A 16733-nucleotide genomic window follows, 5' to 3' on the forward strand; every position below is an offset into this window, starting at 1 on the left:
AGAAGCCCTGGCCAACACCAGCGGGCGATGAGGGCGCAGGAGCGTGCTGCCACCGGCTGGCTCCCACCGTTCCCACCTTTGCTGCGCTTTTCGCGAGGCTTGGTGGCCCTGATGGATCGTCTTCCCTGCACAAACTTAAAGGACTTCCTGGACCTCACTGTGGCACCAGGAGGCAGGGATCAAAGCCAGCACGCGGCTAGCGGGCCAGCCACCTTGCAAGTCACATGCAAGTCTCTGCAAAGGCAGAGGTGCACCCACGCCCTCGGGTGGCCGGACGCCCCCTGCGTGGCCTGGCGGGAGGTGCCCTTCGTCACACACACCCCCGCGCCAGGCAGGTCGCCTGACAGGAAAGGCGGGCAGGAGTTACGGTATAACGGCGACCTCGGGCCTCGGGGGACGGGGGAAGGGGGGGAGCGAGGCGAGGCTTGATTCCGCTCCAGCGCAGCCGGCACGTTGTGCCCGCTCTCCCCACCCCCCCTTCTTGCGCAAAGCAGGGGAAATGCCGATTTTACGTGAACACACCTATTTTTTAGGGTTGACAGCCCGTCCGAACTTAGGTCGCCTTGGGCCAAACCCAGAGCGCCGACCCGGTGCCGGGTCCGGTCCTCCCAGCGGGGCCGTCCTCTCCGAGCCCCTCCGCTCGCGGCCTGCATCCCGGGCGCACTGCGCTTGCGCGGGGCGCGCCGGACAGAACCATCGCGAGAACGGGGGTTGCGTGCGGCGCGTGAGCTCCCCCGCCGCGTGGGGCCGCCCGTTGCCATGGAGCCGCCCGCCGCCGACGCCGACGCGGAGCTACGGAGGAGCCGCCGTGCGAGCCGTTCCGACCCGCTCCGGTCGGCAGAGAGGTGGGTCCGTCCGCCGCGTAGCCCCTCGGACGCGGCCCAGCGCCCTCGCCGCCCAAGTCCTGCCGGGCCGGCGCCTGCTGCGGCGGGTCTCGGGGGCCCTGCGCCCGGCGGTGCGCGCCCGCCGCGTGTGGTCGCCGCGCCTCCGCCGCGGCGGTGAGCGGACCTCGGGCGGGGTGGGAGGGTGCCCTGCGGAGTCCCCAGGGCCTCCCGACTCGCTAGGATAACCGGGTCTGGGAAGCGGGAGGGCCTCCGCTCCGACGTCGTCCACCAGCGGATACTCGTTTATCCGCTCGCAGTTTTGGCTTGAACGAGCCTTCCTTGAACGTGTGCAAGGACTGGGCACTGAGCAGGTGAGGAGCAGGTGGGGACTGGGCACTTATTAGGTGAGGGACAGATGAGGAGCAGGTGCCGAGCAAGTGAGGGGGCAGGTGAGGGACAGGTGGGGCCTGGGCGCCGAGCACGTGAGGAGCAGGCCCCAGTCTGGTCTGCAGCAGCTCAGAAGACTCCCGCACTCACTCTCTGGGGGTAAGCCGTGCGGAAATTCATGAGCACAGCGTACACATTGGTTTTAAAGTGAACATCGGTGGCGACCCCCCAAGTCCAGAAATAAAAGCGTGTTGGCACCGCACAAGTCAACCCACCCCTCTCCTGCCTGGCAGACCTCCCCCCGGGACCATGAGCTGGTTTGTGAGTCTAACTCCCTTGCTTTTCTCTAGGTGTCCCACCTATGTGTGCATTCCTAAGCAATATAATTAAATTCCACATGTTGCTAAACTTCATATAAATGGAATGATACGGTGTATATTCTTTTTCAATTTTGAAACAACCCCACGTTGGCATAAAAGTTGCAAGTTGAGCACCAACAATCTCCCTTTTCCTGAAGCATTTGAGAACAAGTAGCTTGCATGAAGCTTTATCACCACCACCGTACTTTTGAGTATTTCCTACCTGCAAGGGCCCTCTCGGGCATGACCATGGTCCACGTGACCATCAAGGTCAAGAGAGTCACATGGATGTGTCACTACTGCTGGTCCTCAGCCCAGTCAAGCACATTTTGACAGTTGATCCTGTAAAGTCACAAAAGCAAAAGGACTCAGTCTGGGACGTCGCACAGCACTCGGTCATCATGGCGACTTAGTGTTCGTTCGGTGTCTTTCGGTCCACAGCATTCCCCAGCCTTTCTTTGGCCCCCATGACCCTGACACCTTTGATGGCCGCAGGCAGTGACTTTGTAGAAAGCTCTTCCATTTGGGTTGTCTGATGTTTCCTCAAGATTAGATTCACATTATGCATCCTTGGCAGAAAAGTCACAGAATCTATGCACAACTTTCTTCATCCCATTCCATCCTGTCAGGTGGCTCATGGTGGCCCATTTGTCACATTACAGATGATGTTTGCCTTGATCACTTAATTAAAGTGGTGTCTGCCGATGTCTCCGCTGGGAAGTTCCTTTTTCCCTCTGTAATGAACGCGTATTTCGTTGGGAGATGCTTTGAGGCTAGTGGCCGCGTCACCCTTCCCAGGCTTGAGCTGGGCGGCTCACCGCGGGCCGCCCCTCCACCCTGCTTGGGCTCTGATGCCCTTCTCGGGGCTGCCTTCCTCCTACTCAGGCCCTGACAGCCAGCTCTGGGCCACCCGGGTCCTGCTTTGCCTGCCCCTCCTGGGGAACCTAGTCCGGAAGCTTCCAGAGGGGAGAAGGGTGTGCGCTGTGCACCATCTTCCCCTCAGCCGTGTGGAAGAGGCACACCCGCTCTGCGACGCCAGCTCCTTCCTCGTTCCCATCCAGCACTCTGTAGGCCGGACCACGCTGTCGGTGTTTTCTGCTGTTGGTGGCCGTGGGGCTTTGTTCCCAGAGCTGTTGCTGCTCTCTGAGGTCGTGTTGTGTCTCCTGTTGTTTAAGTCTGTGAGGAATTGAATTGTGTTTCTTCAGGGGGAAAAAAACCTCATAGGTTGAAGCTCTAACCCCTGGCATCTCAGAATGTGACCTCATTTGGGAATAGGGTCACTGGGGATGGAATTCAGTAAGATGAGGTCACACTGGAGGAGAGTGGGCCCCTGATCCCATATGTCAGGCGTCTTTATACAAAGGAGGTATTTAAGGGGTGCCTGGGTGGCTCAGTAGGTTGAGTGTCTGACTTGGGCTCGGGTCATGATCTTGAGGTTCATGAGTTCGAGCCCCGCGTCGGGCTCTGTGCTGCCAGATTCTGTGTCTGCCTCTATCTCCGCCCTCCCCCGCTCATGCTCTGTTTCTCTCTCCTTCCAAAATAAATAAACATTAAAAAAAAAAAAAAGAGGTATTTGAACGTAGATGTGCACTCAGAGCATCACACGGAGGTTGGAGTTGCCCTGCCACAGGCCAGGAACTCTCAGAACCTGGGAGGGAGGCCTGGGACAGACCCTGCTGTAGTGCTTCAGAGGGAACAAGGCCCTGCTGGCACCTTGATGTCAGATTCCTGGCCTCCGGAAGTGTGAGAGAATACACTTCCGTTGTCCTGAGACGCCCGGTGTGCCACACTTGTGCTGTGACAGCTCCGGGACACGAGCATAACGGCTGAGACTTTCCGTAGGGCACACACCTAGGAGAGGAACCGCTGAGTCAGAGAGTAGGGGGGCGCAGAATGGTGCCCAGAGAGATCCATGACCTGATCCTTGGAATTTGGGAATATGTTAGATGACGCAGCAGGGGAACTGAGGTTGTTACCCAGGTGTCTGGAGATGGGGAGATTGTCCTGGATTATCCACATGTGCCCAGTGCAGACACAGGGTCCTCAGAAGTGGGACAGGGAGGCAGGAGAGAGAGAGAGTCAGGAGGCCCCAGGAGAAAGACCACACTGACGCTGCTGGCTTTGAAGGCGGTCCAGTGGGCCCAGGAATGTGCGTGACCTCTGGAAACAAAAATCCTCCCTAGAGCGTCCAGAAGGGAACGCTGTCCTGCCCACACCTTGATTTTCACCCAGTGAGACTCATTTCAGAATCCGACGTCAGAATCGTAAGGCAGTAAATCTGTGAAGTCCCTGGATTTGCGGGAAGTTGTTGCAGCAGCGGCGGGAGAGCCGCACGGAGGCGCGCGCTCGTTAACTCTACCGGGTGACGCCGGACTCTCTGGAAGTAATTGTCCCCGCTCTTGCTCCCACGCTCCCACCATGGCCGGGTGAACGTTCCCGCTGCCTCACTCACGCACCTGCCACTGTCGGGCTTGTGATGTCTTACCAAGTGTGATGAGCACGTAACGATAGGAGATTGTGACTTTAACTTTCGTTTCCCTAATTACAAATGAGGTTGGACAATTGTTGTCGTTGTTGTTGTTCATTACCAAGAAATAGTTTATCGTCCAAAGCACGACTTGGCTAAGAGTTAAAGGGAAACACTCTTAATAATGCCAGGAAAACAGGCATGAAGTGGGGCACGCGGTCACACTGGACACATGGCTGCCCCACTTCCTGGCCATTTGAATGCCCTCAATGGTTAAGTGCCTGTGTGAGTCCTGCCATTGCCCCCGGACTGCCACCTTCTTTACTGATTTGTGGGTAATCCTTGCGTGGTCTTGATGGAGGACCTTTAGGATAATGTGTTGAATTTATCTTCTGGCTTGTAACTTTTTTCTCACTCTCCCGAGGGAGATTCATTCATCATCTGAATGAAAGTTTTTAATTTAAATGTATGTGACCACCTGCCAGCTTTTCCTCTCATGGCTAATGACTTTGGTGTCCTGTGTAAGAAACCCTGGAGGCGCCTGGGTGGCTCACTCGGTTGAGCATATGACTTTGGCTCAGGTCACGATCTCACGGTTCGTGGGTTTGAGCCGGTAAATACAGCTCCAACGGCTGAAGACTCACTTTTCGCATAACTGCAAAATCATCATCAACGCCAACAAAATTAACGTGAATTTCTTAATAAAATCTAATGCCAGTTTGTGTTCACTCTCCCACATGATCTCAAAAACGTCTTTTACAGTTGCTTCCAAACAGGACCCCCACACCGCAGGAGGTGGACTTTTGTCTTCCGGACCTTTTCACTTAAAAAGGCCTCCCGATCCCTCTTCCCCCCATGACACCCACTTGTTGAAGTGTCAGGATCATCTGTTCCGTTTATTTATTATTTAGGCCTCCTTAGCCGTCACCCGGTGAGGCTCCGTCATTTCCTCCTTAGCGGTCCTGCACGCCTTTTGTTGTGTTTGTCCTTACGCAGTTCGTATTTTTTGATGGAATTGTAAATGGCAGCTTTTCCAAATCTTTGATAAATGGGAATATATTTGGTTTTTATTATTGCATTTATATCTAACGACATTACATCGTCTCAATAACTTTCATGAGGGAGGTCTGTATACTCATTTGGATTTCCTATGTACACGACTATGTTATCTGAAAACATTGCCATTTCTGAATGCCTTTTTGGTCCTTTTGCCCCTAAAGGTTCTAGCTGGGAGGCAGGAGTGCCAGTGGAAGGAAGTAGCTCAGCGAAGCCCTTGGTTTGTTCTCAGTCTTTTTCTTTTTTTAATTTTTTATTCACCTTTTGAGGGGGGGAGGAGGGGCAGAGAGAATCCGAAGCAGGCTCCAGGCTCCAGCTCTCAGCGTGGAGCCTGACGCGGGGCTCGAACCCACGAACTGTGAGATCACGGCCCGAGCCGAAGTCGGACGCTTAACCAGCTGAGCCACCCAGGCACCCCTGTTTTCCGTCTTAAAAGAACATTTTTAATGTCTAGGATGATGCGTGATGTCTCCTGTACATTGTCGGCAGCGTGTAGCCTTTGTTACAGTAAAGGAGACTGTTCCTAATGTAAGATTGCCAAGTTTTTTTTAAAGCATAAGTGGCATGTTGAAGTTTATCAATACTTTTTCCCCACACTTGTCGAGTTGATCATATAATTCTCTTCCTTCGGTCTGTTACCGGGGTGAATTAAGCTGACTTCTGATGCTAAGTAAATGCGCCGTGGTCCTGAAGTTTTATGCCGTGTTGACACTGCGGATCCAGGCCAACGATGCCTCTCTCTGCATTTTCGTGTCTGCGCTCTGAACGACAGGAGCTCCCCGTCTCCGGTCTCCGCTGTCGGTGTCGGGCTCTGGTGACGAAGGCTGCGTGAGCCCCACGAGAGAAGTCCGGACCTGCCTGTCCCTCCGGCAGGGGGTGCGTGTGAACCCAGTGGTCTGCGCCCGGCGTGTTTCCCACAACTGGATGGGGAAGCCTCTGAGCCTGGAGTGTTCTTCCTGGGAATGTATTTGACTGTTGATTGAGTTTCTTTTATGTTTATGGGACTTCGGAAGGTTTTTTTGGTCAAACAATTCTGATTAGTAATATTTCTCTAATAATTTGTCCGTTGTCTACATTTTCAAATTTACTGGCATAAAGTTGTTCGTGACTTCTTTAGTTTTTAATGTTTTCCTGACATATTTATCAATTTTAGTCTTTTAAAAATACAAACTCTTGGTTTCCAGGAACATGTCGATCACATACGTTCGTTTCTGTTGCATGAATTGTGAATATTTTCAATCTGCTTTCTTCCACTTTCTTTGGGTTCATCTCGCAGTTCTTTCTGTAGCCACTCAAACTGGATGTTTCGTGCATTAACTTTTAGCCTTTTCCTAATGCCATATACGTGTGAAGTTCAGGAGTTTGCTCTGTGTGGGGTCAGCCGCGCTATGGTTGATTGGAGCTACTGTCCTTGTAACTCAGCTCAAAGTATTTTACTGTTTCCAGCATGATTTTTTTCCCTTGACCCATGGGTTATTTAGAAGTATGTTTCTTATTTTCCAGAAACACTTCTCTATTTGTTATTGATTTGGGCTGGTGACTTTTGGTCAGAGAACAAGCTTTTTATGATTGTTTTTATTGAGGAATAATTGGCATACGATATTAATATTGTGTTTGTTTCAGGTGCACCCCGTAGTGATTTGATATTGTACATTGCAGAGTCACCACTGTGACAAGTGTAGTCACCGTCTGTTACCACACAAAGCTGTCACAGTATAACTGACTATGTTCCTTATGCTGTACAAAGCCTTGTACATTTTAGTCTTTTAAAATCTATTGAGACCTGGGGCGCCTGGGTGGCGCAGTCAGTTAAGCGTCCGACTTCAGCCAGGTCACGATCTCGCGGTCCGTGAGTTTGAGCCCCGCGTCAGGCTCTGGGCTGATGGCTCGGAGCCTGGAGCCTGTTTCCGATTCTGTGTCTCCCTCTCTCTGCACCTCCCCTGTTCATGCTCTGTCTCTCTCTGTCCCAAAAATAAATAAAAAACGTTGAAAAAAAATTTAAAAAATAAATAAAAAAATAAAATCTATTGAGACCTGCTTCGGGCCCAGGAGACGGCTTTTGTAAATATTCAGCGTGCCTTCAGGGAGCACTTACAATTCTGTCTCTGGTATGCTCTCTGTATGTCTGTCACGTTCAGTTTGTTAATGATGGCGAGTGTCATTAATGACTTCTGCTATCTGCTTTTGTTATCAGTTCCTGAGAGCGGTGTGTGAAATTTTCCCACGAGAGTTTGCATTTTGACTTTTTCCTTGTTCTGTCGATCTGTGCCGTTTCCTCTGTGACTCCATTAGTGAACACACGTGGATGTAAAATTGTCGCTTCGGGACGCCGGGGTGGCTCAGTCGGTTGAACGTCTGACTTTGGCTCAGGTCAAGGTCTCACAGTTCATGGGTTTGAGCCCTGCATCGAGCTCTGTGCTGACAACTCGGAGCCTGGAACCTGCTTTGGATTCTGTGTCTCCCTCTCTCTCTCTGCCCCTCTGCCACTTGCCCCCCCCTCTCAAAAATAAATAAACATTAAAAAAATTTCAGTGCTTCTGTAAGCTTGTGTTTTAGATGTCTCTCCAATAGTGGACAGTTAGATTTTTTGGTTGTTGCTATGGGTCTTTTAACCCAATTTAAAAGGAGACCTTTTTTTTTTTTCTTTTTTTTTTTTGTTACACCTTGGCCCTTTCACCTATTTACAATCTTGCCTTCACTTAGATTTTGACCTGATGATTTCTTACTTTCTAGTCAATTCTTCAAGGTTCTTAAGGCAATTAACATACAATTTTATGCAGCATTTGTGGTTATTTTTAGTGTGATGGCTGGCACGCTGGACGGCCACATGCCTAAAATGGAAATGGAAGTTCCAACTGCTTCTTACGCATGTTTTAGCAAATCTGTTTCCGATTCTACTTCATCCCTGTAGACACCGAGTTCTGGGGCCTTCCACGGGCAGTGGGGCGCACGTGGGTTTTTATGGCTCCAGTTTTCCCCTGGAGGTCGGTCCATACCTCTGCCTGCAGGGCTGCTACCGCCTCACACTCCCGGCTTCTGTTTTGTTCAAACTGTTTATTCTCCCATTTGCCGCGTCCTTGTAGATGCGTGTGTTGAAAAAACTGAATCCTTCTGCTGTGGTTTTAGTGAGAATTTAAGAGGCATCAGAGGGGCGCCTGGGTGGCGCAGTCGGTTAAGCGTCCGACTTCAGCCAGGTCACGATCTCGCGGTCCGTGAGTTCGAGCCCCGCGTCAGGCTCTGGGCTGATGGCTCGGAGCCTGGAGCCTGTTTCCGATTCTGTGTCTCCCTCTCTCTCTGCCCCTCCCCTGTTCATGCTCTGTCTCTCTCTGTCCCAAAAATAAATTAAAAACGTTGAAAAAAAAATTTAAAAAAAAAAAAAAAAAAAAAAAAGAGGCATCAGAGGCTCCCTGTCTGGAACTGCCATGTTTCACTGGACATTCAAAGTGCATGTGGTTCAGCGGCACCTGGTGGCTCAGTCTGTTGAGCGTGTGACTCTTGATTTCATCTCAGGTCATGATCTCGAGGTTCGTGAGATCGAGCCCCATGTCGGGATCTGCGCTAACAGCATGGAGCCTGCTTGGGATTCATTCTCATTCTCTCTCTCTCTCTCTCAAAGTAAATAAATAAACATTAAAAAAAAAAAAAAGAAGTGTCGGGGCACCTGGGTGGCTCAGTCGGTGAAGCGTCCGACTTTGGCCCAGGTCACTATCTCGCGGTCTGAGTTCGAGCCCCGCGTCGGGCTCTGTGCTGACGGCTTGGGGCCTGGAGCTGCTTCGGACTCTGTGTCTCCCTCTCTCTCTGCCCCTCCCCAACTCGTGCTCTGTCTCCTTCTATCAAAAATAAATAAAATGTAAAAAAAAAAATTTTTAAAAAGAAGTGTATGTGGTTTAATGTCATCTTAAATGGAACTGTGTGTGTGATGATCCACCTCGTATCAGGCTGCCGTCCGTCCGGGGGACAGTTGAGCTGCGCTGTGATGAGCACGTGGAGTTCATGAGCGCGAGCAGAACAGACTCGGCCACTTTGTAAATATGTTCTAAAAGCTCTGCCATTCACAGATGGGGGGGGGGGTGGTTAATAGGTTTTCTCCAGTGGGAGGAATATTGTTGGCATTTGACAAGATGCCTTGAAATTTTGCCTCTCAGAACTGTAATGCGTGATTGTTTCTTTGCAGCATTTTTTAAAAGGAATCACTGGCCTTGACTTATTATTGATTCATCCAGGAAACATTATTAGGCTTTGAAAATATTTTTCAGTCAATTATTCCGAAGCAATTGTCAAGTGAAACATGAAAGACAAATTCATCTACGATTGTAGCATCTCCTGCATAATATCAACATTCCGCACGGAGTTCTGGGCAGGCAGGCTCCTAAGGTCCCTCAGATAACTTAAAGCGTGAGGGATGTTCTGAAATTCCTTAAGGGTTGCTTCTGACCTGCCCCGTAACACGTGACATGCTATATAGCACGCACATCCCGAATGTTCATTTGGGTGAGGTTTGATCATCACGTGTGCAACCACCGCTAGAAATGATGCGGAACATCCCCCACCCCACTGTGCCCCTCGCGCCCCTCCCACTCCTTGCCTTTGACCCCAGATCCACAGCCGCCGGCAGGTAGTTTTGCCTGAACCGGGGTTTCCTGGTTCTCCTCCGTGCGTGGCTTCCTTCACCTCCGGCGAGGCTCCTGAGACACGCTCGTGCGCAGCCGTTCGGTTCCTTCTTGTTCCCGAGCAGCAGCACGTGCTCACGACGACGGGCGCTTGGGTTGTTTTCCGGCTGGGGGCCCTCTGGGTAAACACTCGTGTGCAAGGTCGTTTGAGGGATGTGTTCTGGTTTCTCCTGGGCACGTCCTGGAGGAGGATTTCCGGGTCACGTGCTGGGCCAGTGTTCGTATTTTTGATTTGGGGCGTTCTCACAGGTGTGCAGCAGTGTCTCATGATGGTTTTACTTCACGTTTCCCCGGGGACTAATACTGCTGCGCGAAGTGTCACAAGCTCGTTGGCCATCTGTGTATCTCCTCTTGCCATGTCTGTTCTAAAATTCCTGCCCCTTTTCAGTCGGAGTTTGGACTTTATGTTGTTGATGTTTAGGGGCTCTTTATATATTCTGGATATACGACTGTTGTCGGATTTCTCTGCTGCAAATATTTTCTCCTAGTCTGGGCTTGTCCATTTTCTTTTCTTCTTTTTTACCAAAGTTTATTTATTTATTTTGAGAGGGAGAGAGAGAGAGAGAGAGAGAGAGAGAGAGAGCGTGCGCAGGGGAGGGACAGAGAGAGAGGGAAGGAGGGAGAATCCTTAGCAGGCTCTGCACTGTCACCACAGAGCCCGTCTTGGGGCTTGAGCCCACGAACCATGAGATCATAACCTGAGCCAAAACCAAGAGTTGGGTGCTAAACTGACTGAGCCACCCAGGTGCCCCTCATCCATTTTCTTAATGTCTTTTTCCAAGAGAAATTGTTAATGCGTATGAAATCCAATATGTATGTTTTTTAACTATGATCCTATTCATCTATACCTGTTACAATTTTTTTCGTAGCTAATTTCTGCTTCCCAAGATGGAAGAAGACGCTAACCAGTTCCCTAAGAAGGAGCTTTTGGACAATGTCCCGATTGTGGAAGATGGTAATAAAAGTCTTTTCACAGATAACAGGTGTTTTGGCAACAATGAAGATAAATGATGTGCTTTATAGTTTCCCTGAATTCCCTTTCTTTAGAAAGACTATATCTTGGGGCGCCTGGGTGGCTCAGTCGGTTAAGCGGCCGACTTTGGCTCAGGTCGTGATCTCGCGGTCCGTGAGTTCGAGCCCCGCGTCGGGCTCTGTGCTGACCGCTCGGAGCCTGGAGCCTGTTTCAGATTCTGTGTCTCCCTCTCTCTGACCCTCCCCCGTTCATGCTCTGGCTCTCTCTGTCTCAAAAATAAATAAACGTTTAAAAAAAAAAATTAAAAAAAAAAAAAAGAAAGACTATATCTTTTAGGCTTATTTTTTTTCCTCAAAGTTTATATCATTCTGTCTTTAGTTGAAAAAAAAAGATAAATTATGGCCGAGATTCTTGAAGGCGACAGAGTATAGTTTTCTCGTTTCCAGCATCTCTATTGAGAAATAGGATGCCGTTTTTATCCCTTCGATTATGACCTATTTTGGTTTTCTTTCCCTGGAAGTTTATAGATTTCAAAATAATCCGATAATCCAAGATAGGCCTTGATTTGGGCTAGTGCTGGACGCCAGGCAAGACAGTCAAACCTGGACTAGTTTCCTTGGTTCTCCGTCTAACTGCAGCGCGGCTCGTTTCTCAGTTTCTGAGCTGTGGTGAGGTGAGGTGAAGCGTGAGGTGAGGTGTGGTTAGGTAGGTGGGGTGAGGAACTGTGAGGTGAGGGGAGGGGTGGTGAGGTGAGCTGAGGAGTTGTAAGGCGAGGTGATGTGTGGTGAGCTGAGGTGAGGTGAGGTATGGTAAGGTGAGGTGTGGTGAGGGCTGGTGAGGGGAGGTGTGGTGAGGTTTGCGTGTTGTGAGGTTTGTGAGGTTGGTGTGGTGAGGTGAGTGAAATACAGTGAGGTGAGTGTGGTTGGGTAAGGTGGGGTGAGGAGTTGTGAAGTAAGGTACAGTGAGGTGAGGGGAGGGGTGGTGAGGTGAGAGATTGGTGAGGTAGGGTTTGATGAGGTGAGGTGATCGCTTCTCGGCCTTTTGGCTAAGATCAGTGTGTGATGAGGTGAGGGGAGGGGTGGTGAGGTGAGAAGAGGCGAGGTGCTTTGAGGTGAGCTGTGGTGAAGTGTTGCAAGAAGTGAGGTGTGATGCGAGTATGGTTAGGCAGGGTGAGGTGAAGAACTGTAATATGGGGTGCGGTGAGGTATGGTACAGGGGGGTGAGGTGACGTGAGGCGTGATGACGTGAGGCATGCTGAGTCGAGGGGTGGTTAGGTAGGTGGCGTGAGGAACTGTGAGGTGAGGTAAGCTGTGGTCAGGTGTCGTGGTTAGATGAGGTACGGTGTGGTGAGAGGTCGGGGAGGTAAGGTTTGATGAGGTGAGGTTGGGGAGAGGTGAGAAGAGGTGAGGTACGGCAAGGTGAGCTGAAGTGAGGTGAGGTGGGGTGAGGTAAGGTTGGTGAGATGAGAAGAGGTGAGGTGTGGCGAGAGACGCTGAAGTGAGGTGAGGTGCTTTGAGGTGAAGTGTGGTGAGGTGAGCTGTGGTGAAGTGTTGCAAGGAGAAGTGAGGTGTAGCGAGGTATGGTACAGTGAGGTGAGTTGTGGTGAGATGAGGTGAGATATGGTGAGGTGAAGTCAGCTGAGGTGCAGTGAGTGTAGTGAGGCGTGGTGAGGTGAGGTTGGTGAGGTGAGAAGAGGTAAGGTGTGGCAAGGCAAGCTGAGGTGAGGAGTTGTGAGGTGAGCTATGGGGGGAGGTAGTAAATTCGTCCCCACCTTTCCATCTGCCCAAATGTATAGGTTTTTTGTCTACTCTCTTCCTCCTGTACTCCTTGTGATTTTCACTGACGCCTTGTTGAATTCCTTTGTAGTCATTTTCACTGAGATTTAATGAAGGGTAGACAGAAATTGCCTAAGTTCGATTGGCCATGTTTGGCTCGAAGTCTACAGTGATTCTCTAAGATAATAATTCTCAAACTTTTTTGTCAGAGAACCCCCTTACATTCTTAAAAATCGTTGCAACCAGAAAGTGTTTTTTCTGTCGGTTCCTATTTTTTTTTTAACTTTTTAATGTTTATTTATTTTTGAGAGAGGGACAGAGCATGAGCAGGGGAAGGGCAGAGACAGAGGGAGACAGAATCTGAAGCAGGTTCCAGGCTCTGAACTGTCAGCACAGAGCCTGATGTGGGGCTCGAACCCATGAACCGTGAGATCATGACTTGAGCTGAAGTCGGATGCTTAACCGACTGGGCCACCCAGGGGCCCCTCTGCCCTGTTTATTTTGAAGCTCAATTTGTTCTAAATTTGGCCAGTAGGGCCCTTCCCACTTCTGTGTCCTCTTAAAATTCTTTAAGCAGGACTGAGCCACCCAGACACCCCTATGTCAGTTACATTTTTTAATATCGAGTGTATTAAAAATTAAAGCTGAAAAACTTTTTCTATGTATTCAGTGAAAATAGCAAAACCGAACCTGTTGTATGTAACGAAAAGAGTCTGGTTTGTCAGAAGACAGCTGGATTCCCGTTCGGTCGTGTTAGTCTGTTGTGACACGAGACGTCATGTGGACTTTGGGAAACTCCATTCTACACTTGTGAAATGAGAGTGAGAGGACAAATGACGTTTTAGTACTACTAGGAAAATAGTTTGGACTGAAGACGCTCCCAGAGAGTTCTAGGCACTCCCACCAGGGTTCCCGGGCCACGCTTTGACAACCATTGCTCTAAGGCCATCAGCATCGCGCCTGCAGATGTGAGCTTGTCTAGGTTCATCCCAGTGCTTCAGACTTGAACGTCTGCATCTACTTTGTGTTTTTTCTCTTGCCTGGATTTCTAGAAAGAGATGAACTAGAGGCTCCAGAGTTCCAGGTTGAATTTCTTCCTCCGGCAGCTGAGAAGGGCGCCGACTCGGGAGGCCGCCGGTAACTACTCTGGGCGGGCCCCTTGCTCCCCGCACCTCAGCCTGGGCACCCTCGGCGGAAAGGTGGAGCCGGGCGGGTCGAACAGCGCGAGGGCAGCCGCTGTCCTTCCGCCTGAAGCCCGGGGAACGCCGATGCTGACCCAAGTGGGAAGAAAACAGCCGCCCCAGCCAGGTTCCAGGCTTGCGACCTGCGGAGGACCTTGGGCCGCCTGGAGACGCTGCAGGAGGAGAAAGAGCTGCTCGTTCAGAAAACCAGGTGGGCTCGACGGCGACGGGGAGGGAGCTGCGGCAGGTGGGCGGGGCGAGCAGGGGGCGGGGCGGCCGTCGTGGGCGGGGCGACCCGTGCTCCGGAGGCTTCGGGCTCTGCCGGCCTCTGACCCTGATGACCTCGGGGCCGGCCTCGATGGACGGATCTCCCCCTGCCCTCCTGGCCGTCACGTGAGGCGTGCAGAGGGTGTCCCCGTTGGTCGTGCGGGGCCCGGGCCTCGCTGGTGGCCTGCGTGGGGCTGGGCCTCGGGTCGGCCCGTCCTGCCCTGGGGTCCGCTCCGGCTTGACCCGCGCTAACACTGGTAGCGCGTGTTCCCCAAACGTCTGCGAAGAGAAGGTCATACGGGGAAAGTGGAAAACACATAGTCCCCGCTGTGACCCACGTGCCCCTGCCCACCTTCACCTGTGGGTTCTTTCCCTGTGGGGCGTGTGCCTGTGATTTCTGTCTGCTGAGTTGTGTGACAGCCGCCTGCAGGCATCACTCCTGCCTACTTGTCCCCGGAGCAAGTAAAAACCTCCTTCCACCGGACCTCCGCACGGTTTCTCCCATGAGGACGTGAGCATCTCCCGGCCGCGCAACCACGGCGGTTCCCTGCGTGTCCTCCAGGCTGGCTTAGAGCCCGCACTCTGGGTTTGGTTCTGCTGTCCTCATCACAGGAGCTAGAGTTTTGAATCGGATTCGATCCAGGCCCACACCTTGGTCGCTTGTCCTGTCGGGTCTGGGAGTTCTAGAACACTGACGAGGTGCTGCAGCTGTGTGCCGGGTGCGCGGCCCTCCCAGGCCTCTCCCCGGTGCCCTTACACGCCTGGCCACGTTCACGTGTGCCGGTTCCCGTGAACTCTCATTTGGGTTGAGGTCACACAGGTGGCCCCTCTGAAGGGCTTTCAGGAAACAAGACCCTGATCAGGCAGCTTGATTGTGTGAGAGAAATCCCTGGAAAGATGATGTCACCTCAGCTCCTAACCTGGGCAAGGGGGACAGATGACCGGGGCCCCTGGCCTGGGCGAGAGGACAGATGACTGGGGCCCCTGGCCTGGGTGAGGGGGGACTGATGACCGGGGCCCCTGGCCTGGGTGAGGGGAGACAGATGATTGGGGCCCCTGGCCTGGGTGAGGGGGGACTGATGACCGGGGCCCCTGGCCCGGGTGAGGGGGGACTGATGACCGGGGTCCCTGGCCTGGGTGAGGGGGGACAGGTGACCGGGGCCCCTGGCCCGGGCGAGGGGGGACAGATGACCGGGGCCCCTGGCCTGGGCGAGGGGGACAGATGACCGGGGCCCCTGGCCTGGGTGAGGGGGGACATATAGCCGCGGCCCCTGGCCTGGGCCACGGGGGACATATAACCACGGCCCCTGGCCTGGGCGAGGGGGGAACAGATGACCGGGGCCCCTGGCCTGGGTGAGGGGGGACATATAGCCGCGGCCCCTGGCCTGGGCCATGGGGGACATATAACCACGGCCCCTGGCCTGGGTGAGGGGGGACCGATGACCGCGACCCCTGCCCTGGGCGAGGGGGGACATATAGCCGTGGCCCCTGGCCTGGGCGAGGGGGGACCGATGACCGTGACCCCTGCCCTGGGCGAGGGGGGACATATAACCGCGGCCCCTGGCCTGGGCGAGGGGGGACCGATGACCGCGACCCCTGCCCTGGGCGAGGGGGGACATATAACCGCGGCCCCTGGCCTGGGTGAGGGGGGACCGATGACCGCGACCCCTGCCCTGGGCGAGGGGGGACATATAGCTGCGGCCCCTGGCCTGGGCGAGGGGGAACCGATGACCGCGACCCCTGCCCTGGGCGAGGGGGGACATATAACTGCGCCCCTGGCCTGGGTGAGGGGAGCTGAAGGAAGATGGGTTTCCGTCCGAGGCTCCTGAGGGAGAGCGTGCAGAGAGACTCGATCCCAGAGAACTGCTTATCCGGATTCTGACTTCCCTGCAGAGGAGAGCTGCATGCTTGCCGCCAGAGGATAGAGCTCATCGCCAAGCAGCAGGCGAGCGTGGCGGCCGAGGTGGCTGCAGGGAGAGAGGCCAACAACACGTAGGTCGTGCGCCCCGGGCGCCGAGCAGGGCGGGTGGCGGGGGCCCCCAGTGCCGCAGCAGAAAGCGTCCGGTCACCCGACTCGTCATCTATACTAACACCTGCTGCCTTCAGGTGCACGAGGAAGCAGACTGGCCACCCTCCAGGGTGGGGAACAGACGCACCCCAATACGGAAAGAGACAGGTGGTCACAAGGACAAGAGAGCTGGTGGCCGTGAGGTCAGGAGAGGTGGTCACTTTGAGGCAGGTGGCCAGGGAGGCTTCCTGAGGAGTTGCCTCCAGGCTGGAGCCTGAGTGAGAAAAACAACTTGCCTGCAGTGACTAGGAAGGAACATTCTGGCGGTGAGGATGTGCAAAGCCATAGAAGTGCCCAAAAAGAGAGGCCACTCTGTGGGGACAGGGCAGGGACACCAATGAGCTTAGGGGAAGAAACATCAGGACTGGCTTTGTCTCGATCGACCAGCCAGGTAGTGCCACTACCCAGATGAGGGGACAGGACAGGCAGGGGGTCAGAGGCCTGCGCGGCTACCTCACGTGGACACATCTGCTTGGAGCTCCCCGCGCCCGGGGCTGGTATCCACAGGTGAGCCAGGTGGCGTCCATGCACTTCAGGCCCTATCGGTCTCACAGCAGCCCTTTGAGGGACCCAGGGACACTAAGTGAGCTGCCCGGGGTCACGCTGCTGAGCGGGGACACGGTGGGACGTTGGTCCTGGGGCTCTGAGCCAGAATCTGAATGTAGCTGCCCCACTTGCTGCCAGGAAGGGATGAGTGCCAGGCCCC

At 53.3% G+C, this 16733-nt stretch overlaps 1 protein-coding gene across 5 annotated transcripts in view; it reads left to right on the plus strand.

The window, feature by feature from the left end:
- The first annotated feature begins 729 nt into the window (after positions 1 to 729).
- Positions 730 to 16733, plus strand: part of CFAP74 (cilia and flagella associated protein 74) — a 66119-nt gene continuing 50115 nt past the window's right edge. For 3 of the 5 annotated variants that reach the window (XM_058719404.1, XM_058719407.1, XM_058719406.1), the window contains exons 1-5: positions 731 to 845; positions 10633 to 10718; positions 13564 to 13648; positions 13766 to 13903; positions 15853 to 15951. In XM_058719404.1, coding sequence (XP_058575387.1) covers positions 10652 to 10718; positions 13564 to 13648; positions 13766 to 13903; positions 15853 to 15951 — 389 coding nt within the window. In that variant the 5' untranslated portion in view covers positions 731 to 845; positions 10633 to 10651. Of the gene's footprint in view, positions 846 to 869; positions 1196 to 10632; positions 10719 to 13563; positions 13649 to 13765; positions 13904 to 15852; positions 15952 to 16733 lie in introns of those variants that run through there. The other 2 variants (XR_009258491.1, XM_058719405.1) reach the window with 2 other exon arrangements.

Source organism: Neofelis nebulosa, chromosome 2 (genome assembly GCF_028018385.1).
Source record: "Neofelis nebulosa isolate mNeoNeb1 chromosome 2, mNeoNeb1.pri, whole genome shotgun sequence".
NCBI lineage: Eukaryota > Metazoa > Chordata > Mammalia > Carnivora > Felidae > Neofelis > Neofelis nebulosa.